At 35.8% G+C, this 26,294-nt stretch overlaps 2 protein-coding genes across 4 annotated transcripts in view; one reads left to right on the forward strand and one right to left on the reverse strand.

Moving 5' to 3' along the window:
* PDE6C (phosphodiesterase 6C) overlaps positions 1 to 9,460 on the forward strand; it is a 71,696-nt gene extending 62,236 nt beyond the window's left edge. The window contains exons 17-22 of the mRNA XM_089897946.1: positions 1,206 to 1,313; positions 1,399 to 1,462; positions 3,943 to 4,017; positions 4,129 to 4,212; positions 4,589 to 4,742; positions 6,749 to 9,460. Of these exons, the coding sequence (XP_089754072.1) occupies positions 1,206 to 1,313; positions 1,399 to 1,462; positions 3,943 to 4,017; positions 4,129 to 4,212; positions 4,589 to 4,742; positions 6,749 to 6,810 (547 nt within the window). The 3' untranslated portion in view covers positions 6,811 to 9,460. The remainder of the gene's footprint in view (positions 1 to 1,205; positions 1,314 to 1,398; positions 1,463 to 3,942; positions 4,018 to 4,128; positions 4,213 to 4,588; positions 4,743 to 6,748) is intronic.
* The window catches only part of LOC111172479 (protein FRA10AC1), a 49,627-nt gene continuing 24,645 nt past the window's right edge, over positions 1,313 to 26,294 (reverse strand). For 2 of the 3 annotated variants that reach the window (XM_022569310.2, XM_022569309.3), the window contains exons 12-14: positions 24,380 to 24,498; positions 13,603 to 13,681; positions 1,313 to 11,372 (exon numbers count right to left, since the gene is read on the reverse strand). In XM_022569310.2, coding sequence (XP_022425018.1) covers positions 11,330 to 11,372; positions 13,603 to 13,681; positions 24,380 to 24,498 — 241 coding nt within the window. In that variant the 3' untranslated portion in view covers positions 1,313 to 11,329. The remainder of the gene's footprint in view (positions 11,373 to 13,602; positions 13,682 to 24,379; positions 24,499 to 26,294) is intronic. The other variant, XM_089897944.1, reaches the window with a different exon arrangement.

The following is a 26,294-nucleotide window of genomic DNA, read 5'->3' on the forward strand; positions in this document are numbered from 1 at the left end:
TAAAGTTTAAAATGTATTAGGACAAGGTGAACTAGTTATAGGATCTAAGTATTTAACAACTTGGATGGGCAGTATTAAATTGTGCTTCTCTGATCCTTCTTCATTAAAAATTCATGTTAAATAGTTCAAACATGAAGACAGATTATTTAGAAATACATAACTGATATCCAAATAGCTATAGCTCAGATTCAACAAATGCTAAGATTTTGTCTTACATCTTTTTTTTTTTTAAGGGGAAAAAGTGATGCAATTGAGGCATCCCATGCCCACTCTATAATGAAAACCCTCTCCCCTTCTCCTTCGCAGATACCACCATCCTGATATTGCTGTGTATTCATCCTTCCCATTCATGTTTTTATATGGCATTAAGTGTGTTTAAAATTTTTCCATAAATGGTATCATACCGTGTATACCTTTCTGCAGCTTGTTTTCACACAATGTTTTGAAGATTTAGCTTGGTGGTAAATGGAAATCCAGTTCATTCTTTTTAAATGTATATTCACCTGTGTGAATATACCATAATTTAGCCATTCTTCTATTCATGGACATTTAGATTATTTCCACTTTTTCATCACTGCCTACATTGTATATCCTTGTATATATATGAGAGTTTCTGTAAAGTACATATCTAGAAATGGGATTGTTGTAGCGCTTGCATATTTTAAATTTTATACCACATTGCAAATCTGCTGCACTCCTGAGTAGGTATGCCAATTTAGACTCCCACCAGCAGCACACAAGAGTCCCTGTTATCCCATATTTGGACTCTTCTTGATCTGGGCTTATTTAAATCTATTTATTATGTTAATCTGAGTGTGAGATGGTATCTTACCGTTCACACTTGTATTTTCATATCTTTTCATATATTTTGGCTTCTAATTTTTTGTTGGTTTTATGCATTACAGTGTTTCATCACAGCCTGTGGCCTTTATGTTATTTTTTTTTTGTCACATGTAACTCTTAGTTTTAATGTATTCAAACTTAACAGTTTTTTTCCCCTTTCTGGCTGGTGCTTTTTCTGTCTTAAACCCTTTCTATGCCAAAGTTACACAGCCATTCCCTGTTCTGCTCCCCTAGCCCCTTTGATCCACTACATGAACATTTGATGAAAACTGGGAACATAAAACCTGAAAAGCATGCATTAAAGACACTTTTTATCTCTGGTCTTATATGCTAAAATTGTTGCACAGCTGTATCTTTTTTAGGAAGAGAACCATGTTTCAAAAAATTGTTGATGCCTGTGAAAAAATGGAAACTGAAGAAGAGGCCATCAAATACGTAACCATTGATCCAACCAAAAAAGAGATTATCATGTGAGTAGTCAGAATTTTATTTCTCTTTTGGCAAAAATAACTTGTTTTATATTTCTATTTTAACACTTTTTGTTTTCTTTTAAAGGGCAATGATGATGACTGCGTGTGACCTGTCAGCTATAACCAAGCCCTGGGAGGTACAAAGTCAGGCGAGTAGTTCCCCTTTTCTATCGCATACTCAGGCTCTGTTCTAGGTCCCATGTGAAAGAGAACATGAAGGTATCAGGCAACCTCAGAATTTAATGATAGCTATCAGTTATATGACTATATATTTTGTAAGCAATTATCTTCATCACCCTGGTCTTGTCCTCTGAAACAATAGGTTTATAACTTACGAAGAAGAAAAAAGGAATTTAAGAAGTTAAGACAAAAGTACAATGTTCCCTGTTGGGTTTCTGTTAGTGAAGAAAAGCAAACAGCTTTCAAGAGCTCACAAATGTCAGTGGGACAATAGGTCATTTGGTCAGGCCCAGAACAAGGCAAATGGAGGGAACCTTAGAAAGAAAAGAATTCCTTTATCACTGGACTGGCTGTAAGAAGTTTATATACAATTATTCAGGGAGTGTCTGCATTTTTAAGAGGAGATAAAGGACGAGACAAGGATGAATCATTAGTGCCTTCATCTGTCAAGGGTGGCTTTGCACTTACAGTCTCCTCTTCAGTGTGCTGTCAGTTACCAGATGGCACTATCTGTGAGGTCATATTTAAGGGCGTCTTCCAAGGAAGTTCTTCCCCAACCTTGGGGAGTGAGAGTGGGAGCCATTCATTTACCACTTGGTTTCTTACTAATCAATGAAAGAAGCTTCTCTTTCTCCCTCAGTTAATTCACAGGGAAAACCCTAAGCAGAAGAGGCCAGGATTCACTGGGTTCAACTATAAATGTGGATTTTATTTGTAAAGACAGAATAATCGGAGCCATCAACCCCCAAGCCAAACACTTGTGCTCCTTCTGCACTGACTGCCTGCTCTTCCTTCTCTATTCTTTGTTGACATCATCACCCACGCCAGAACCTGGGGTCTTGCTTGAGTCCATCTCCCTCATTTCAAAACCATTCCTGTCCATCACTCTTGCTACCACCTTAGTTAATACTTTCCCTCTTTCGTCAGAACTATGGTGGCAGCCTCCTAAGTGATCCTCTCTTACCATGAACTCTCCAACCTTCCTCTGAGCTGCTGCTGGGACTGCTTATAAATAGACCTCTGCTTGGCCACAGCATTGCTTAGAAGCCTTCTGAACTCCCCAGTGCTGGAGGTTTTCAACCTTTTTTAAAGAAAGAAGCAAAGTCTATTTTTCTCACACAAAAAGTTGTACAAAGATCACTTTATAAAAGAGAAAAAAGTAAAGTTACTTTAGCTTAAATTTCTCTTGGCATCCATTTTTGTGCCACTCATGCACTTTGGAGGGACCCTATGGCTCAAGAATAAGAACTACTGGCCCAGAGAATCAGGTTAAACTTCCCAGCAGAGCTTACATGGCCTGTCATTACCTGTCCTTAACTCCTACTCCCCAGTTTCTTTCTTTTCACTCTTTCCCATGTCACCGCCTTACACTCTAAGCTCCTACTCACACAAGAGCTGGATGTTGGGGACTTCCCTGGTGGCACAGTGGTTGACAATCCACCTGCCAATGCAGGGGACATGGGTTCGAGCCCTGGTCAGGGAAGATCCCACATGCCGCGGGGCAACAAAGCCCGTGCGCCACAACTACTGAGCCTGTAAGCCAAAACCACTGAAGCCCACGCGCCTAGAGCCTGTGCTGTGCAACAGGAGAGGCCTCCGCAATGAGAAGCCCGCGCGCCACAACGAGGAGTAGCCCCCACTCGCCGCAACTAGAGAAAGCCTGCGCGCAGCAACGAAGACCCAATGCAGCCAAAAATAACTTAAAAAAAAAAAAAAAGCTGGATGTTGAATTTTATCTGTACATAGTCTTCCCCCTCTTCTTTATCAGCAAACTACTAGTAATCCTTGATGATACAGCATAAATGCAACCTCCCTTATCTTTCTCCCTTCTCCTTGATCCACAGCAGTTCATACTGTTACTATTACAGCACTTACCACATCGTTTACATGACTGTCTTCATTAGACTGTGAGCATCTTAAAGATAAAGGTCACATGTTACTCCTCTTTGTAAGCCTGGCTCATGCCAATGTAAGGCAGCTAGCAGGTGTTCAATAAACCTGGTTTTTAAAAAACTATAAATGAACGCTCAAATATCCTCACACCATAATCAGGTGAAGTTGTGTTCTAAACTGTGCACGTATGTGCACAAACACACACGCAGATACATGCTAGATGCTAAGAGATAAGCAGGACAAGAGGAGGATCTGGGAAGCTTTAGAGCATGAGGCAGAATGTAATGGAATTACAATCTCCCATCTCCCCTTTTTATTGTTGAGAGGTGGTGGCAATAGCAAATAGGAGACAGGCACTCCTGGAATAAGTCTACTGCAGTGAAGTAGAAAGAGAAATACCCTTTTCCCATTTAAATATCATCTGTAAATCACATCCTTTTAAAACCAAAGAGCTCATGGTATGACAACACCTCAAGCATTAATTATAAATTGTATCCTTAAATGTCACAATAAAATGCAAACAAGTCACTTTCATGAATCATGTCCTTCTTTTCAGGTAGCACTTCTGGTTGCAAATGAATTTTGGGAACAAGGAGATCTGGAGAGAACAGTGCTGCAGCAACAACCAATTGTAAAGACCTTGACATAAAAATGCACTACTTATTTAAAATTATCAGTACATATCAGTCTTTTTCACTGAATCTCAGAAAAAGATCTTTAAAGAATTTATTTCTCTTTCTAGCCTATGATGGACAGAAACAAAAAGGATGAACTACCTAAACTTCAAGTTGGATTTATTGACTTTGTTTGTACTTTTGTATATAAGGTAAGTAAACAAATTGATTATCGGAGTGAAACATATCATCTTCTGGATGAGAATTTTTCTTTCAAACTGTAACCAAAATCAAAGTCATCCTCAAGGAAAGTCATTAGGGGTGTCCTTGTTTCTCCAAGGTAGTTTGAGGTATTACCTTAACCTCTCATTCAGGGGTGGAATGAAAGGTGAGAACTCAGATGTAAGCAAATGGAACAGACTTAGGCAGGAAGGAAAACAGCTACCTTTCCCACTTCTGAGGCACTGAGTTAATCTCATCCTAGCAGCTCTGAGCGCTGTAATAATTCCTTAGGGCTCCTTCTCTGCACATGAAAAGTACTAAAAATGAACTGTATGATCTAAGTTTCTGACCTAAAATTCTATCTAGGAGTTCTCACGGTTTCACAAAGAAATCATACCTATGCTGAATGGTCTTCAGAATAACAGAGTGGAATGGAAATCCCTAGCTGATGAGTATGATGCAAAGATGAAGGTAACTGAAGAGAAGAAAAAGCAGGAAGAAGGAAATATGACTGAAAAAGGTAAGATGGAATCTGTTTTGACTTCTTGTAAAGTAGCTGAAAGTCAAGCGGCGCTTAATCTCACGACAAGAGCATAAAAAGTAAATGCAAACAGGAAATTTGCTTTACTGCACACAGACTGGTAATTACAAGAAGTTGATTAGTGGTTTTCAGGGGTTTTTTATCCCCCTCAAACAAGATCTTACTTTGTAATTCCAGATGGAATTGATTGGTCCAGTTGAAGTAGGGGTTAGGGTTAGGTTTCTTCATCCACTCTAGAATATGGCTCTTGAGGTACCTCTGCAGAATACTGAGTTTTTAGAAATAATATGAAAACCATACAATCAGTGGGATCAATCAGGATTAGGTGAGAAAATAATTTTAGTCCTAACATTACGAATTAGCTGTGAGACTTTGGGCATCTTGCTTAACCTGTCTGAGCTTAATGTTCCTCTCCAGATAATGAGAAGGTTTTACAGATCTCCACCCTCACTTCCAGACCTAAGGAAGCCCGAGATGTAAAGCTGGTCAGCTGATTGGGGTGACTTGACCGGTACCCCGAGACTTTGCCTGTGCCTCAGATGTCTCTACTTAGTGCTGTTTATCCTGATGAAATTTCTACTCCTAAAGTCACTCAGTTAGGTTGAAGATAATCTTCAGAAAGCCTCTGTTAAGATGCTTAGGATCACCTGTTAGTTCATCAGATGCCTCAAACGTCATCTGGAAAGTGGAATACTAATATCATGATTTTATATTTTGTCTCAAGAGCTCAACACTCAAAAGGTTTTGTAAGAAATTCTTTTTGTTTAACAAAGAAATCATCTCTATCTGGAAAGGCCTTGTAAAAAAAAGATGCAACATTCTTTTTAGATGGTTCTTATATTTAGTGGTATTTTAAAGAATTCATAGAGGGAGAAAGCATTTTGCTTAAAGGGTTAAGGATATCCTTCAACAGAATAAAAACAGGAGTTACTGACTCTGGGATATACATCCGTTTACATATTTATTGGGTGTGTAGTCTGTACCACCTGGTGGGGGAGCTAGACAAACTATCAAATGAACAACTGATTATCTAACTATAACTATCAGAGGAAGCGTGAGGTATGTACCTGAGGCATCCGGGAAGACTTTCCTAAAGGATGCTTATGCTAACTGGGAAGACTTTCCTAAAGGATGCTTATTAAAAACGTACGACTACGTAATCTTTGCCTAAGCAGAAAAAGGAGGAGTTGGAGAGGAAAGAACAGAATGTGCACAAAGGCCTTGAAGTGGAAATAAGCTTGGTGCAATTAAAGAACTTAAAAACTGGTGTAGCTGGAGTCTAGAGAGCTACAAAGGCGGGCAAAGTGCCAGATGAAGCTGGGAATACAGGCAGCTCTGTCAGACAGTGTGTTGCCTTGAAGGCCTTGCTAAGGATTTGTCCTCTAGAGAGCACTGGGAAATCCTTAAAGGGATTTAAACAGGAAAGAGATAACATCTGATTTGCACTTCAAAAAGGTAACAAAAATGGTCATTTTTACTGGGCAAGTGAAAAGAAAAGGTATTTCTTAGTACAATTCATCTTTACCTCAATTTTATGATGAACAGGTTATCAAGCCCTTTAAGTGGCTCCTAACTTTTTTTTTTTAGTTTTTAGTATATTGGATATGGATCTTCTATCCTTATTTACATAAAAAATTACTTCCAAATTTTTTTCCTACTACACTGAGAAGTCTCTGTAAACTAATATTATTTTATCTCCAGGCAACAAGCTTTGTGCTTGGCACAAAGCAACAACTCAGATTCCCGGATTGCATAGTTCAGTGGTTCTTCTGTGAAACTGAGACGTTAATTGGCTAATCATTTATTAGATTTTATTTTCTAAATGGACTAATTCTGAATATGAATTCAAGTTTTTAAATGGTCAAACCCTTAGTACTTGCTGTAGGTTAAAACTATGAAGTAGGCTATAAAGTTACACTAATATTAGGAAAAAACACTGTATATCCACTGACTCCCAATAATACTGCTTTTCTCCTTTTTACTAGCTGCAGAAGATTCAGGAGGTGGTGGTGATGACAAAAAGTCCAAAACATGTCTAATGCTGTAATACAGTCCAACTGGTCTAAATTTCAAATATTGTTTCTACATTTGAAGACAACAAGAAAACATTCAAAAGAACATCAGCAAATTTCATTCATCAAACCGTCAAGTAACACAGTAAGAGAATCTTCAGAAAAGCTACCCTGTGACTAGCATGAGAAAATATACTGCTAGCCTAAAAGCCCTGAGGGTAAAATAAAGTTCAACAGAAGTGCAAAATAAGACAAAAATAAGTGCATTATTGGTGCCAATTTGTTTTAAATTAAAAATAATATAATCCTGAAATTAGTCACCAATTTTTTTTTTTTAAAGGTTCTTATTAACTGTATTCATTTACTAGGGCTACTTACAGCAAAATGCCCCAGACTGGGTGGCTTAAACAACAGAAATTTATTTTCTCACAATTCTGGAGACTAGAAGTCCAAGATTAAGGTGCTGGCAGAGTTGGTTTCTTGTGATGCCTCTCTCCTTGGCTTGTCAATGGCCATCTTCTTTCTCCCTGTGTCTTCAACTGGTCTTCAGTCTTCCCTCTTGTGGGTCTGTGTCCTCATTCTTCTTATAAGGACACCACTCATATAGGATTAGGACCCACTCATATGACCTCATTTTACCTTAACTACCTCTTTAAATGTGCTATCTACAAATACAGCTGCATTCTAAGGTACCGTGGTCAGGATTTCAACATAGGAATTTCAGATGGGACACAATTCAACCCATAACATTAATAATAATGATTCACACCTCACATCCCTTCCTGAATCAAAAGTCTCTCGTCAACATGTCTTAATATAAGAGTAAATAGAGTATAGAATGTGTAACGTATGTAAGTACTATATAAGAAACAAAGAAAAAGGATGTTAAATGTTATTCCATCTGAAATGCTTCTTTCCTCCACTTTTTACCCTTGATAATAGTGAAGACCACACCACTTGTAGCAGCTTAAAAGTACATCGTCATCCTACACCCATCCTTTCCCCCAAGTCTGAAATCAATTATTTTATGTGTAACTAAGAATACATTCTTACATTCAGAACTATTCTTCTCACTGAAAGAATTATCAATTTATAAGACATTACCTGGATAATCCTAATGCAAGTTAAATCAGCTAATAAATATTACTCATTATTAAGAAGCATGTGATTTGATTATGCAAAAACTTTACTATCAAAAACAGTTCAGGAGGACTTTTAACACAGATTACTTTTAAAAATGATTACTAGGGGGCTTCCCTGGTGGCGCAGTGGTTGAGAGTCTGCCTGCTGATGCAGGGGACACGGGTTCATGCCCTGGTCTGGGAAGATCCCACATGCCGCGGAGCGGCTGGGCCCATGAGCCATGGCCGCTGAGCCTGTGCTCCGCAACGGGAGAGGCCACAACAGTGAGAGGCCCGCGTACCGCAAAAAAAAAAAAAAAAAAGATTACTAGGACTGTCTACCAGGAATTCTAAATATTGACTTGTCAAGAGAAACTACTTCCACTACATGGTACACATCTGTACATCAGAGAAGATTTCTTTCTTATCTGTAATGACCAAATTATAAAACAGACCAAATATTATACCACAGATTTCCTTGTAAAACATATCTAAATTATAATGGTCTCTGAACCTCAAATGTTTTGTTATAGAGAAGATAGTGTTCAGTTTTAAGCAGTTGAGAAATAAATCACCATTTGTTATATTTTTACAAGTCAGTCAGTTACTTTAGAATTATAAGATTCTTCCTCTCACATTAGAATATAAGGTTCACGAGAGGAAAGATTTTTTGCCTCTTTTTGTCTGCTTTGTTCACATTGCTATGCTCACACTTAGAGTAGTGCCTGGCACAAGGTAGGCACTCAGTAAACATGAATGAATAATATTTTGAATAAATACTGTAACAAACAGATATAAATGAAGAGTGCCTGGAAGTTAATATTTTTAGGGAGAAAAAAACGCAATATATACACCCAAATGATCATTGTCTATATGTTATCACCTTTGGTGATATATATACATCTTATTTTCATTGCTTAAAATAATTTTGAAACCACACTTCTAGGATTATTTTAGAAACTGTATAAGAAACCCTCTTCCTTTAAGCCTTATATAATTTTAGACCCCAAAATACCAGTCATCTCAAACAACTTCCTCTGCTCATTCACTAGAAAACGAACTGAGGGGCAGAGATGAGGAGGTCTGCAAAAATAGGAACTTTGCTTAAGAGCAAGTGTAAGAAAGCATAACTTTATATCCCAAACCTATGGTCCGCTGAACACCACTGACTACACTACAGCCAAGATTAAGATAGGTCTGCTGGAGAATTAATGTTTAAACTCTAGATAATAGATAATCAACAAGGGCCTACTATATAGTACAGGGAAATCTACTCAATATTGTGTAATAACCTATGTGGGGAAAGAATCTGAAGAAGAATGGATATATGTATATGTATAACTGAATCACTCAGCTGTACACCTGAAACTAACACTGTGCTGTAAGTCAACTATACTCTAATATAAAATAAAAATTAAATTAAAAGAAATCTTTAAACGCATCATCTTGAGGCCTTTTCAAAGACTCCTTTAAAATATGACTCCCATTATCTGCCATTGTGTATGAATGGATTAAACACTGATTACATATAATAATCTAAATTTATAAATGAACTTAATGTCCATAAACCATACTTGCAATACCAAATATATGGATCTATTTTAAAAGGGTCTTTAAATATTCTTCCTAGTCACTGTTTAGTTTTGCAGGAATTTTATTTTCTGATGACCAATAAACTTTTTATCATAAAATGTTTTAGCTTCATATATTCTATTACTAATATCAGTTTTGCTGCTGGACATTTCAATACTTTCCTCAGAAATCAAGGTTCTTTTTCACTAAAAGTTGAGCTGAAAACGACAAAACAAAATTGTTCACTTATCTGTTGGTTAATAAACCAACACTGATTTACTATTTTCTGATGGTTTAGAAATGACTGCATAATTATTTCCTAGATACTTTTGTAGCACAGTGTCTCACACATAACAGAAGCATGATATTTAATGAATAACAACTGTTTAATAAAAAGATAAAATCTGATACTATTTAAAAATAAGATACTATAATTGCCTATTTTACAGTTTAATGCCGATCATTCCACGTTTAAATGTCATTTAAAATAGCATATCTTCAACAAAATAATTGGAATGGTACAATCATTTTTTACAGGTCCTCTCTTACTCACCAAATCATGCATCTTCTCCTCTATTCATCTCTTGGCTGTTTATAAAAATGGGTCTGACCTTTTGAAAAAAAATCAATATATCTTTTTGAAAATCTGATGAAAACTATGGACCCTTTCCCCAAAACACACACATAATTACAGAAGTTTACACATAGATTCTAGGAGTGTTTAGATTTCCTGAAGCACATCCATTGACTCTTGTGGGTATGAACCCCAAATTAAGAAGTTACATTTTGGACTTCCCTGGTGGCACAGTGGTTAAGAATCCCCCTGCCAATGCAGGGGACATGGGTTCAATCCCTGCTCCAGGAAGATTGCACGTGCCACGGAGCAACTAAGCCCATGCTCCACAACTACTGAGCCTGCTCTCTAGAGCCTGCGAGCCACAACTACTGAGACCAAGTGCCACAACTACTAAAGCCTGTGCACCTAGAGCCCGTGCTCCACAACGAGAAGTCACCGCAGTGAGAAGCCCGCGCGCCACAACGAAGAGTAGCCCCTGCTCACCGCAACTAGAGAAAGCCCACGTGCAGCAACAAAGACCCAATGCAGCCAAAAATAAATTTATAAAAAAAAGTTACATTTTACAATATATCTCTGCATATAAATACATCCATATCTGTATGACTGTATCTGAGACAAGCTCTATGCACACAGTATTGTTCAGTTAAATTATGTTACTGTATAATCTCTGCTAAGAGTCAAGTTTCATGAACACATCTGCTGTTTTAGACTACTGGAATCTCATTTGGCCCCCTGTGGTATTAATTTAGTTTATAAAAATTACCCATACACTGGGGAATCAAATTTGATTATAACAAACTCCATTAAGTGGTAGAGGTGAGATGGAAGCAAGAGAAATGTAAGGAAAAAAAGAAAAGGCAGCTAATGACAAAATAGGTACTCAAGAGGGGGGTATTCGAAGACATAATCTACTTTGTAATTTCGTGAAACCCCAATAATCCTAAAAGTTTAAGCTGAGGCAAGGGAACATAAATGTGAATCAGTGGGGGAAAAAAAAACCCTACAAAAATATAGGCACAATGGATCTCTGTACTAGAGGATGTACTAGGTCCATACTTTAGGAGCTACAGATGGAACAGAGTTGTAGATAAACAATTGAAAAGATATACAGGGAAAAGTGCCTCCAATAAAACTGAAAAACTTCCAAAGCATCTGACATCCTGAGAGTAGCTGGATTTTTATTTCCAAAGACAAACCACTCAAGTTGCAACTTGTAGACAAAATTTTGTGAAGAGTTTCAAAGTATACTTTCACATTAAGGAATGTACGCATCCCTCTTCCATCTCACAGAAATAAACCTTGAAAATATTCATCAAATTCTTCTTCCCTATTTAAAAGAAAAAGTATACAATTTGATTAAAATCAACAATTAGAGAAGAAAATTACTAGGTGACACATTATATGAGATTAATAAAAATATTTTAATCCAATATATTTGCTGATTCTTTTGTATAGCAATATATTTCATGATTCAGGTATCAAATAATTCTTGGCTTCTAAAATAATCATAACTATACCAAGACTGATTAAATTGAAAATGCTGTATATGTTGGCACGTCTCCCTAAATGTACTTATTACCTAAGATTTTACTTTGAAGTACTTTGTGAAATGTCATTGCTTCTTTTTACTTTTTGGTTAACTTTATAACTTACTCTGTTCATTCTCATTTCAAATTATAGCCTGATCAAAAAATGAATGAAAAAAACTATTTTAAGGAAAAATACAAGTCTTACTCCTAGGAATAGGGAAAATCTGCTTAGGCTGCAGATTTTATTACTCTGAGAAGAGTAAATATGTATCTGTAGCAGTGAAGATTATGTCTAAAACAAAGAACAGAACTCTGAAAGGAGATATTAAACTATAATGTGTTAAAATATTATGAAAACTGTAAAGTACTAAATAAACATTAGTGCTAGGAGCCACAGTAGTACAATGGAAATAGCACAGGTTTTCAAGTGAGACAGTGTTTTTTAAGTCCTAGCTCTGTCAGTTATTTGCTGAGCAAGCAAGTTATTTAACTTCTCTGGGCTCAGTTTCCTTATCTGTAAAATAAAGAACATCACATTTCCTCATAGAGCTGTTCTAAAGATTAAATGTATGTACAATTGCTTTTCTCCCTTCTGGGAACAGAGAATCAAGCTGGACAAATTCTGTGTACCAGTCTCTTCAGAAAATGTTCTTTTAGATCAGAGATTCACAATAGGACTCCATCATTTGGCTTTAAATAATTGTGAATGCACAGAGCCACCACAGCCATGTTCAAATTTTTAAAAAATTAATTCCAGAATCAGATAAAGTTGATTTAAAATTACCTACAATTTGGTATTCTCCTGGCTACTGTCCCTTTTCCCAAGCATGACAGCAAAATGCAGTAGAATTTTTAAAATTGTAGTAAGAACTTAAATATATGAAATTAGCTGAATTTCTGTGTGAACTTAGATGTCAGTACCTGATGTCAAGTTTTTATAAGGTCACAAAGAGCTTTGGATTATGAAACCCCTCTTAGGCTTTATTCATGTATCTTTACTGCCAAAAAGGTGAGTTGACTCCAAGACCTATTCTGTCATTTTCAGCTCTTCAAGGGAAAGTTATATGGTCAAAAGTTCAGTTGATAGTTTTACTAGGATAGTGATACCTTTTTTATAATCTGATCTATAATGACGACTCATTTGGGAATTCTTTACTTGGCTGACAAAAATAAAGGTTAAGGTCATAGAAAAAAACTAATCTTTTAAAAAAAAAAAAAACTTTCCAACACACCTGAATTCTATTACACTGAGACCATATTATATAATTAGCAATATGTTTTATAATCAGCTTAAATTAGTGAATTATGATTGATTCAACAGGTCTCTTATTATGAACCAATATGCCTAGAGTAACAAAATGGGACTAAAATTTATTGAGCACTTACTATATTGGTAGGTATTGTGCCAGACCAGGTGCTTTACATTCTTTATTCTATTAAATCTTCACAATAAACTCTATGTAGTAGGTATTATTTTATCCCCTTTCAACAGATAAAGCTCAAGTGGTGAACATCCCAGTATATGAGAAGAACTGATAATATTCCAGCCTATATGCAGATAGCTCTTCCAACCAATAGCAGAGAACAATGCATGTGTTGACTTGTGTATCTCTGGGGTGTAAGGTGGCTGTTGGCAAGAAAACGTTTACACCTGTGTATATCTTCAAGGGGCTCCCCTGTATAGGTTTATAATAATCAGAATAGCATGGATAGGCTGCTCTGGAAGCTAGTAAACAGTATCTCTCTGAAACAATAAAAGCAAAGACTAGGGGGTCATCTGTCAATGTGAACTGAGGAAAGATTTACTCACCAAGAGGGAGCTGGACAAGTTGGCTGTTTATGGCCATAAACAATGGCTGGGAATAAACTCTGACCTTAGCAGGCTAGGTGTTCCTTGGCTTTAAAAAGACATTCATGATGCTAAGTTTTTCATTAACTGTTATCAAAAATGGCTGTAGTCAGAGCTTCCTAGACTGATGTAGAAGGTATGCATTATCATTGTCTATTAATACTATTATCAGGACTTACTGTGATTTTTCATCTGTCTCTGGCAGTGGGCCCTTCCAAAGTTCAGATTCTGAAGTACTTCCTTCCTCATCAGAGCTTCCTGTTCATTTAAAAGAGATTTTTTAAAATGTGCACATTACATTTAAAACACATTTTGAACTACCCACCAATGCAATTAAATAAATTCCAGATTTACCTGTGGTTTAGCTTCAACTTTTATGGCTCTCTGAAAATTTAATGCACTTTTCCAGACCAATAAATTCTTTTGAAAAATAATAAGCTGATATATACCAAAGAGCCTCAGCAAATAGACCAAAGATTTAAAGTCTCATGGGAAACTTCTATAAATTATACTGAGTTAAAGTAACAATTCCAATATTAACTCTATATTATAAAGGAATTATCTCTTGCAATACAGTTGTCTTTAATTTAGTTTCTTATTTTTATTGATCATACAAAAGACATGCAGGGTAAGATTTCTGTAGAGTATTTACATTAGGATCAAGACCTTAAGAACTGAACTAGTATATAGGACTAGCTAGTTAAATTATGAAAAAAAATTTGTCAGACTTAAAAAAAATTAATGCTGATTACATTAACTAGAAGAAGAAATGGATGTTCTCATACATTGTTAGGAGTAAATACCATTTTCTTGAGGAAAATCTGGCAATATAGATCACTTTAAAATATAGATACCCTTTGACCAGCAATGCTTTTAGGAATTTAATTATTTACTTAGAATAAACGAGCACTCAGATATATGTACAAAGATGTCCACTGTATAACAACAACAGCAAAAGAAAACAAGTTAAATCCCCACCAATTAGGGATTAAGGCTTGGTTAAATAAATACTATACAGCTATTAAAAAAAACTCCATAGCACACCTGAATTACCATAGAAAAATGTGTATGCTATATCAAAATTTTAAAAAGTTACAGAAAGCAGGCATAGTATAATACAATTTGTATTAAAACAGATCTACATATAGATATATATATTATTATTTATATATGCGTGTTTGTGTATATAAATACACACACACACACACACACACACATATATAAATAAGTTTGTAAGGACCAACCAAACTTAACAGTGATTATATTACCTGTGGGCCTGGGATAGTTTTACTCTTTAAGCATTTCCAAATTTTTTTTGTATTTTAAACAATAATCATGTATTACCTTTAAACATCAGTAAAAACAATAAATTTTATTTTTAGAACATAAAATAGACATGTTTCAAATGAATCACCCTATATTAGTCAACTAAAAATTATCAAATACTGAAACATGTATTATGAGACAATAAAATTATATGCCACAAAGTAATTATGTTAGCAAATAATTCCTCTCCAATAATGACCATTAATCTGGAAAAGAAGTGACACAAATTTGGCCTGTCAATACAGAATGCACCTTAGTTAAACACAACACAAAAATAAAACAGTACTGATTTGCCTTGATGGTTCTAGCCTTTTTTTCCTGTTGGACTTTGATCCTTGAATCAACATGTATGTCTGAACTTTGGTCCTAACTGAATCTATTCTAGCACAAATTCTAACAAAAACAGCAAAAAAATAAAAAAGGGAACGGGGGTTGTGCTTCTAATGATCTACACACAAAGATGATAAAATTATAAAGCTCTGGGAATAAGATTCCCACTCAATGACAGCCAGCACTGGAACTGCCAGTGTCCCAAACTGAATATGCGAAAAGAAAAAAGTACTCTGCTTGGGACTTCCCTGATGGCACAGTGGTTAAGAATCCACCTGCAATGCTGGGGACACGGGTTCAAGCCCTGGTCCGGGAAGATCCCAAATGCCGCAGAGTAACTAAGCCCGTGCACCACAACTACTGAGCCTGCGCTCCAGAGCCCGTGAGCCACAACTACTGAGCCCGCATGCTGCAACTACTGAAGCCTGTGCACCTAGAGCCCATGCTCTGCAACAAGAGAAGCCATCGCAATGAGAAGCCTGCACACAACAAAGAGTAGGCCCCTGCTTGCCACAACTAGAGAAAGCCCGTGCGCAGCAACAAAGACCAAAGACCGAATGCAGCCAAAAAACAAAAAACAAAAACAAAACAAACAAAAAAGTCTTCTGCTCTTATTTTTATGAAAATTCACTAACTGAGATAAAGAAAGCACAGAAAAACTAATTAGGCCTAGTAAAGTTATCACCATGGTGTTATCCTGTCAATGATGTCAGAGAACAAACCTACAAGGCCTTTGAAAGTGGGCAGCTAATTTCAAAAGGCCTTACAACCACCTGTTTTCTTGTTCCCTCTCAAGAGTACTGCCCACATGCCAGCTTTCCTACACCAGTTTTCTGATAACAGACGATCCAGTTTTACTAAAAAGTACAATTAGTTTAGAATAACATTATAAAATAACTGTCTTTGAAAGAGGACATGCTGAAAAAGTGATCAAATATCCCTAGAGAATCAAATCTACAAGACTGGATTATATGACCTTTAAGGTCCCTTACAACCCTATGAATCTATTAATATTTAACTACGAATCTATAATACCTAATTCCATGAGGTTGACAGTAACTACAAATCATTTTTTTGATAACTGCTACAACCTGCCAGAGGTGGAAAGGGTACTGCATTTAGAACAATGGGCAACACAAAATGATGCTTGCATTTGTATCAGTGTCAAATCTACACAGTAATTATTGACAAGCGGGGATCAGAATTTAAGTCACTGACTCTGTACTGGAAGGGGAGCTTGGAGGTCCAGCCCTTATCCAATAAATGAACATCTTACTGTAATACTTCCAATAACAACTGGCTGTCCAATCTAAACACCTCACTACTTCCTGAAGCAGCCCATTCCTTTCTTCAGATAGTTCTAATTGACAAATTTTTCCTTAAATTAAGGCAAAAATCTGTCCTTGGGCTATCTTTATCCATAGACTCTGGTTATGCCAACCAGCCACCAAAAATAAGTCTCCTACATAGTAGCAGTCTTGAAAATATCTACAGTTTCCATGTCTACCTCCTTACCCCTTCCCTCTTCACTTTTTCCTAAGCTAAACATCTACGGTTCCTTCAACCTTCCTCCTATAACAACATTTCAAGTTCTGACAACACTTTGGTTCTTCTATTCTTGACCTGCTTTAAGTTTTCAATGTTCCTTTTAGAATGTAATGCAAACTGCATGTAATTTTCCCTATATGCTTTGAATAATGCAAGTAGGTCCACCATCTTGGTTTTTCTGGATATTACATATCTAAATAACTTGGCCTACTGAAGAAGTGGCAAGTCTCCAATTATGAAAACAATGCACAGGTCAGACTTTTACAGACTTAATTTTTGATCTGACCCATTGTGAAGAACAAACACAAAATCTAATGTCCAGTATTTTCCTTTTCTCTGATATAATAGCTACAGGTTATCAAAGATTACTTCATATAAGACACATGCTTTACATGTTTATTTCACTTGACTCTGATAATAATCCAATGAAGTCAAGTCTCTTTATACCCATTTTACAGATAGAACTGAGACAGAGATCAAATCATTTAATGTGGATTTGTGTAATATATCTGCCCAAACTGAGGTATAAAGAGTAGACTAGGGGCTTCCCTGGTGGCGCAGTGGTTGAGAGTCCGCCTGCCGATGCAGGGGACATGGGTTCGTGCCCTGGACCGGGAGGATCCCACATGCCACGGAGCGGCTGGGCCCGTGAACCATGGCCGCTGAGCCTGCGCATCCGGAGCCTGTGCTCCATAACGGGAGAGGCCACAACAGTGAGAGGCCCGCGTATCACAAAAAAAAAAAAAAAAAAAAAAAAAAGAGTAGACTAACTTTTGATTCACTGATGAACAGTTATTGATGATATAAGTAAAAGAGCAGACTCTGGAGTTATACACCTGTGTTTAATCGTAGCTCTGCCATTAACCAACTATTTGACCTTAGGCAATTTATGTAAATTCTCTGGTCTTGGTTCTCTTATCTGCAAAATGGGATATTATATGCCCATTACTACGATTAAATGAGGTATACAACTAAACCACTTGCGATTATGGCTGACAATCAACAAAAGCAAGTTAAAATTCTTTTTCCCTATAGAAATTGGGTTTTTCTTTATGGATCTGGTGTAAATAATCCATATGTTAAATGAGGGTAAAAGGGTAACTGAATATTATCCAAATGGAAATGAAATATATAATAGAAACAGCAGAATTTGAGTTGTAAAATTGCCAAGACCACCTAAGACAGGTCACTGACCACCTGAGAAGATATCTGGGTTTGGCAAACTATAACAAGGTACATGTCCCCTGCTTGAAATGGTTCTACTTCAAGAACCAATCTAAGCTAGAGATTCTTCAGGTTGGCTACAGTATTCTCCTCTCCCTACCACCAGAAGTTTGACCTAGCTGAAGAGGGTGAAGAGACTTAAGATTATTTCCGGGAAATGAGGGAGGTTTGAGAGGGCTGGGGGAAGAACAGTGGGAGGGAGAAGGAAGGAAGAGCAAATGAAAGAATTAATATAAACAAGTCAGTCAAGCCCTTTCCCCAAAAGATTTTTTAAAAAAAATTGGAATTGGAGAAGGGCAATGGTTTTTTTTTGCATTAAATAGGCCTTCACACCTCTCACTGCAACATATAGTTGGAAATTGGCAAAAACTATAAAATTTCCCATTTTAAACTGTGTATGCTTTCTAAAACTATATATACTTACTACCCCATCCTCAGATAGCTTAAGTCTATTGTCTCATGCCTGGCTATGTTCTATAAACTGTCAGGAAACTTAACCTAATGTAGAAGAAGGAGCTACTGATAGATTAGGATTCACATGGGGAGAAAGGAAGTGTCAGTGCTTTAAGGACACTTCAAATATGTTGAAAACAAAATGGTATGAGTAAAGTAATTCATAAAGAATACGTTGTATTCCTAAAGTAGAGGAATACCTCCACTGATATCTCCCTCTTCATTAAATTTTTAAACAGTAAATATCTTTAAAATTCTATTTCTCTAAAATTTCTGATTACTAAACACTTAAAAATTCTCCTTAAGAATTATATACTAAAATGCTAATAAAGTTTAAATTGAATGGTGATTTGGAGCAATTACTAAATATTTTCCTGAGTTTGCCACATAAATATATATTACTTTAAAATCAGAAAAAAATTAACTCTTAAGTTTATAAATTTACAAGTAAGGCTAGAAGTCTCAAATCTCTAAATTTCTATAAATAAGTCCAGATATTATAACATAAATTAGGTATGTTATTGAACTACACTTTGTTAGACCCTATTTATTGCAAGTTCTTTAAGAAATTCTACATCATATTACTGTTGAGATACAAGGTTACTGTTTGTTATATCACAAATGGATACCCCCTTTTATGAATCCACAGTAGATTCTGCTCTCAAAACTGCCTGGAAAAACTGAACACCCTGCGAGTTCTCTTTAATATTGTATGGGTACAATTAATCATTCTACTGGTGGTTTCCTTTCTTTGGTTTGGTTGTTAGGAAGGACAGTGACAAATCTATGATCTACTTTTGCAATTATGCAAGACTTTTTGGTAAATATTTGTCTGTATTAATTTTACCTCTAGCTTTACTTTCCTATTCTATCTTATTTTTCCATTATTTTGATTTCACCTTTAAAAAAATCTTATAGTATATATTTTTGTAAGTCATTGTGAATACTTTTTGGAATGTTGCAGGGAAGAAACAATAAAATTTGTAGCAAATATTCAATGAAATCCAATCTGATGAAAACTACAGGACTTATTAAAAACTGACCAGTAACAACCGTTGCTAACATTTGCTTTCTATGTACAAACCATATATTTAATTTGATCGATCAAAATCACCAAATGACAAGAGATCACTCAGTCTTGTGCAATATAAGCAACATTTCTTAAATTTTAATCCACCTCCCCAATTCTTTTTCTATCCCAACTTCATCCCTCTTGTTCTCTTCCTTCACACTTCATGATGTGAGGTTAAAATGTTTATCCACTGTATTTACTGAAAAAAAGAAATTTATGCTCTTCTATACTTGACATAAGAAACTTTTAAATGTTCTAATATGGGGAAGAAATACACTTTTGCTCTTTTTTCTATGATTTTTCTCACACAGTACAAAAACAACAAAAATTTACATCAGAACAAGTTACAGTTTGTGGGAAACCTAAACTGTAAATAACGTGAATCTGTATACTTTTATTAAATAAAAACTGACACTGTTGATAGAATTTTCTGATTTCACTGAGAGTGAATGTGATGAAAAACAAAAACAAAAAACCCAGCACTGTTTTGTCAAGAATCATCTTGCAGTGGTGTAACAGCTATAGCTATAACTGGAATTCTTCCCAATAGTCTAGTGTATAGACTTGCAGGAAAGCACTTCACTGTCTTCTAATCTTTCCTGTTCCTTAGACTTATCTCCCTAATTAAAATGTTAGATTCTTTTAGGGAGGGGTGTTTTATGCTCTTGTACAGCCTGGAATACCTAGCACAAAACATAAAAAATAATGAACACCTATAAAAAAAAAAATCTCATGTTGCTAGGACAAAAAAAGCCAAAAAAACCCTCATAGATTAGCTGCAATACAAACAATATTTTATCTACAGATGTTCAACAACTGAAAGCAGTTTACAAATAAATGCCTTTTCTTAATCTTTTAAGAAAAAAGATTTAAAAAAATCTTTCTTAATCTTTTTTGAAGATCATATACAGGTGAGAATTCTCTGTAATTGAAAATCACACAAAAAATTATGTCATAAAACAAACATTTTCAATTCTACAATGGTTTACCCAGCGAGGGAAACAGAAAAAGTACTGAAGATCTATTAATCTAAAAAAATCATCATTATACAATCTCCTGCAGTAAGACCTCAGGGGAAATATTTCTGAAGGGTGCTAACTCAAAAAAGAACAGAAAACAGATGGAGAGTAACAATTCCTCCAACCTCCCTGGACAGGTCTCATAATTAGCCCAAGTTGTAGCATGAATGGCCCCTTAAGGCCAGACAAGAGGGTGTGAGAACTACAGGGGTCAAGATTCCAAAGGAAGCCAAGGCCTGGACTGCAACAACTGCTTTATGTTGTTTCTTCACTCCTACTTATTTCCTAGTCATCAGAGAGCAAATAAAAACATAGCTAAACTTCCAATGGCAAAAGAAATGTATTCTTCTCTGTCATCTTCTCTGTCATGTAAGGAACAATGATACCTGCTTCCAAGTGTCTATAGGTTAAAAAAAGGACACAACTGGAACCAGAAGGAAGAAGTTGTACGTTTGGGCTAAATGTTAAGAGAAACCTGCTAGCAATTACAGCTGTCTGAAATGTAAAGGAGTATTTTGGATAATGGGTACCTTTTCCCTGGAGGTGTTGAAGCTAAAGCAGAACAAATAAATGATAAAGAGCAGTGCATCTTAACCTTTATTGTACATATGAATCATTCTGGGAACTTAAAGTGCAACTCTGATTTAGGAGATCTGGAAGGGTCTGAAATTATGCATTTCTAACAAGCTCCCAAGTGATGACAATGCAAAGGACCATATTTTGAAAGGTGAAACCACAGAAAATCTTTTTGATCATGATTCCAGGGCTGATCTCTGATGTTCCTTTCAACATTGAGAAATTGGTTGATTTCACTGACTCACTCACCTAACATTTACTGAATGCCTACTATGTGGGGCAAGCACTGTGCTTAGGAACTGGGGATAGAGAATTAAACAAGTCACACAGTCCCTTCCTTCACAGAAAAATTATTCCAAGAGTGATATGTATTTCTAAAGGAGAGTGCAGGATGCTATCAGAATGTGCTAAGAGGGACCTAATCTTGCCTGGAGGAGTGGGGTGAAGGGTGTCAGAAAATGCCTACCCAAGGAACTGAGCTTGGGGGCAGGGTGGAGGTGGGAGGGGTAAGATCTTGAACTTCCTGCCAAGACAATTTACCTAAATATCCTGTTCTGTTCACACCTGCCAAAGCAGACTGGTCCTCAAAGTCAAGCTTTGATCTTTCTTACATTTCCTCTCTATCCATTCAGCTATCTAGCCATCCAATTATCCATCCATCCATCCACTTATTTAACATTTTGTATGATGGTAACCTAAGGCTATTGGGGTTGATGAGATCACACAGGGAGAACAGAGAGAATAAAGAGAAGCTCTGTAAGAGCCTTGAGCAATTCCAACAAGGGTAAGATGGAGGAGGAATTATAGTCAAGAGGCTGAGGAGAGGCTGAAAAGATAGGAAAAAGATCAAGAAAGTAATTGTTCTGAGGAATGCCAACAGTCCAAATGCAGCTGCGATATTAAGCATTTACTAATTACTATTCAAGTCTGGGCCAAATTAAGGTGGCCTGGCAAGAAAGTATCATATCAAGATCAACCTAATTCCAGATGATCGATCCCAGATGAGAAGATATTAAAGAGGTCTACATGGTTTTCCTAAAAGTTTGCTAAGATGTTGTCATTTTCTGCTTTATACCAAAGAAGCTGAGAAAAAGAACTATACCCTGTGCTCTCTGCTATGAAAGGTGCTCTGAATAAAGAGTATATAAGGCACAGATGTCTCAATTCCACTCTGCTTTGGTTTTCTATCTCTGAAGTTGCCCTGAAACAATCTTCAAGTCTTTCATTTTCTTATTCTTTATTATTTATGCCTTACCTGTGCTAGTGGGGTGCTAGGGATAAAGCAATAAACACAGCAGACAGAACCCCTGTTCTCCTTGTGTTTTATGTAACTGTCATATGTGTAATGAAGGAAAAGTTCCAAGGTTGTGAAAGCATTATAAATGGGAGTCCTAATTTAGATTCATGGTCAGGAAAGGATCCCTGAGGAAGTGACATTTAAGCTTAAATCTGAAGGATGAGTTAGGATGGGACTGGAGGTTTTAGAGAGGAAGCAGCACCTATACAGTCCTTAAACAGAAAGAAGTTTGGCATTTTCTAGAAACTGAAAGGCTATGTGGGTGGAGTGTGAATGTAAGGTGAAGAGTAGTGATAAACAAGCCTTGTATGCTGGATCATATAGAGCCTTTGGGCTTTGTCCAGATATTGGTTATATCCTAAGAACATAGGAAATCACTACTAGATGGAGAATGGATTAAGGAGAGGGAGGTGGGATGACAAGACAGTGTTAGAATCAGTACGGATAATATAGTAGTAGCCTAGATGAGAAAACATGGTAGTTTGAACTAGACTAGAGAGAACATGAGAAATACATACCCTGGGGGTAAAACTGATAGTATTTACATAAGTAACGAGAAAAAAAGAAGGCATCAAGGATAATTTCCCGATTTCCGATATTAGTTTTTAGGTTGACAGAGGTATCACCTACCGAAATATAGAACACTAAAGGAAAAACATCTATAAGGAAGATCACATGCATATATATATTATAATTTGAGGGGTGCAACCCCATCCCTAGTCCTGAGTATCCAGCTACCTAATTATCTGTTTTGGAGGTACTGAATAAACTTTTATAAGGCAGGGATTAGTTCTTCTTTAATTTGGAATATGCAATGATTAACATAGTATCATACTATGATATAAATATATTATATAATAGTAAATGCTACAAAATCTTCAGATATAATACACTAAATATTTTACTGGCACATGAGGATAAATAAAAATTTTTAAAAACTCAAGTGAGATTCTCACACTTAATTAAAATTTATTTTGAAATTTGAAACATGATTTAGAGACAAAAAAGGTATTCTGTTTCAAATACCATTTCTCAATAAACAATAGAATATCAGTATTTTTCCTCTCAACATCTATCGATTTTACCAAGTCAAAAACCTGGCAATACATATACCTGAATGTATCATGACATGTTAGAAGAAAAAAGTGTACGTAAGAACGTAACATATCTAATGATCTTCATAGCTGGAGCAAGGCAGCCCTCTCCTGTTCAAGTATTATGTTAACATAGGCTGGAATCTAATTCAATCTACCATTACCTACCTAATTTAAGTCCAATTCACTCTAAGTTATAGTCAATTTGACTCTACTTTATTATGGACTAAAAAAGCAACTAGCAGTAACCTTCGTAATAGCTAACTATGTACCAAGTACTATGCAAACTGCTTACATGCATTATCTCATTTCAACTTCTGAAAAATCCTATGACTTACTAGGTAAGGTTATCATGACCATTTTACACATGAGAAAACTAAGGCTTAGCTTAAGGACTGCTGAGGAAGAAGTAGCAGTTGACTTGGATTTGAATGTAACAGTTATTTACTAATTGTATGTGCACAGCACCATGTTAGGTTCTGAGGACACATAACTATCAACCTCTATCATTTCAAGAAGCTCATAAGCTAGTGAGAAAAATCACACAGACCATGATAATTGAAATCATAGTGTTACAATGTTAAACTGACTTATAGGTTATGTACTGATTTACAGTGTTCAAAGTGCCTTTCACATCCTTATTTGATTCTCCACAATAAGCACCAGCAGTATAGAGAGCAGGTATTCATATCACCACTATGTACACGAGGAAAGTGAAACTCAAGAAATTCAGTGACTTGCTCAAGGTAACAAGTCTGTAAGTAACAAATCCAGAAATTAGAATGCTGTTGCAATATTATACCATCTGCCAAAAATGAATCAAAACCAACCTTGTTATTGAAACTCCTGTAAGTTACTGTAAATTCATATCTAAATTCTCCAACCAGTTTCCTTTCAACTACTATAAAACAGAATTCTAAATGCATTTACTAATTAAATTCAACATTTGTGACATACGGCAGATTATACTTCATGTTCAGAAATATGAGTAAATATTCTATTTTAATTCCCTTTTACCTTTATCCTTTTTCTTAGAGGACTCTTCTACAGAAGATAATCTGGATTTTTTATGTGATGACTCTTCACAATCTTTTCTGGCTTTATCCTTTCTTTTTTTTGACTTGACTTCTTTTCTCCTTTATGTTGAATAATATAAAGTTAACTTTTTCAACTGAATTTTACAAAAAATAAATATCAATGGGTAAAAAAGTCAAATCAGTTAAAGTACTCATTTTTAAAATGTAGCTTACATAATAAGGAACCCTTAAATGAGTCTGTAAATATTTTAGGTTAGTGTATTAATTAAAACAATTCTGTAAGATTATGAAGCCTGAACACTCTGACACAAAGGATTACTTTTTATAAGTTCTGTGTACAAACCTTAGTAAATGTAAATCACAGCTTTTACTCATTTCTTTTCTATATTTTATCATTTAGCCATTCTAAAAAAATTACAAAATCAAATCTCATTTTCCTCCACATAATTCATATCCACCTACACTTTGAAAAAACACATACAAGAAGAAACCACTCTAACAGTTCTCAACCACCAGTAAATAGAAAATTCTACTCTTAAGAATAAAGGAATACAGCAAAGGTATAATAGAAAGAGGATGGAAAAGCTTACTGTTAACTCATATATCTACTTTAGACCACTTATCCTTTTACTGCTGTAGCTTTATCTCTTCTAGGCCAAGTTTACAAGGTTGTCAGTGCCATAGCTGGCAAACAACTGATTTTAATTGGTTAAGAAAAGAAACACGAAATAGGAAAAGGTGATAATGCTGAAACTGGGACTGGGAAAGAGGATGAAGAGACAACAGAGTGGATTACTTTCAAGAAACTTGCTTATCAGACCTTTCAAATTAAGATACACCAAATACTACAATACTGTTTAAGACAGTAATAACTTCTTGCCTCTTGTAAGAATAATTTCAATCTTGAAATGAAGCTCGAAACTCAAGGTCAAATAAAACTTTGTTATCTTCCAGTATCACTGATAGAGAGGGGAAATCAAGTAATCTAAAAACTTTGCTAATTTTAAGAATTTAAAATTTTTTATTTATTTTTAATAGCTAAAATACTAGATAAGGCTCATTTAGAACACAGCTGATTTTAAATTAATATACTAATATATACATTTTATAAAGTTGCAGAATCTTACTGTTAAGACTTTCAAGTGTTACTCAGGACATGAAACTTGACCACTACAATCATGCCAGGTTACACAGATTTTGTCTGAACATCTGCAACGCCAGGGACTTCATTATGCTTGACTTACCATACGTCAGACACTGTGTCAAGCGTTTTATATGCATTTTCATTTAATCCCCACAATAACCTTAGTATACTCATTTTTAGAGATAATAAAATTGAGTCTTACAGAGGTTACATAGCTTGCCCAAGAAGACTAGCAAGTGGATTAGCTGAGAGGAATACATAGGAAAGCCTACTATCTATATATACTGCACAATGCAGAACAATGATACTCCTTCCCCATTCAGTATGGCAGACACAGTCTAGCTCATTCAATAGGAGCCTGACTTTAACATCTAAAATGAGTATAGAGGTATAATCCTTTGTAAGAATGACAAACTCTAATTAAAACAATGCTTGAATGAGACATAGGAATCACTTTATGAAGACCTGCTTTACAATATAGTTTCTAAGAATATTACAGTATCTGAACACTGATTCCAAACCAAAAATTCTAGCATCTATCTACCACCCTGCACAGGCCTTCACATTTAAAACTGCTTGACTAGAGTTAGGCATGACAAACTTCCAGTTCCCTGGTTTATGTGGTCATATGGTAATGGCGGATTTTATATACGACCAACTAATTAAACCATCAACCACTCAAGTCCACTTTAGACATCCAGTGCAGGTGACTACGTCCAAGAGTACTAAAATTAACAACCACATTTTAAAA

Source organism: Delphinapterus leucas, chromosome 16 (genome assembly GCF_059928025.1).
Source record: "Delphinapterus leucas isolate spDelLeu-1000000601 "Yukka" chromosome 16, BTC_Dleu_Yukka2, whole genome shotgun sequence".
Classification (NCBI taxonomy): Eukaryota; Metazoa; Chordata; class Mammalia; order Artiodactyla; family Monodontidae; genus Delphinapterus; species Delphinapterus leucas.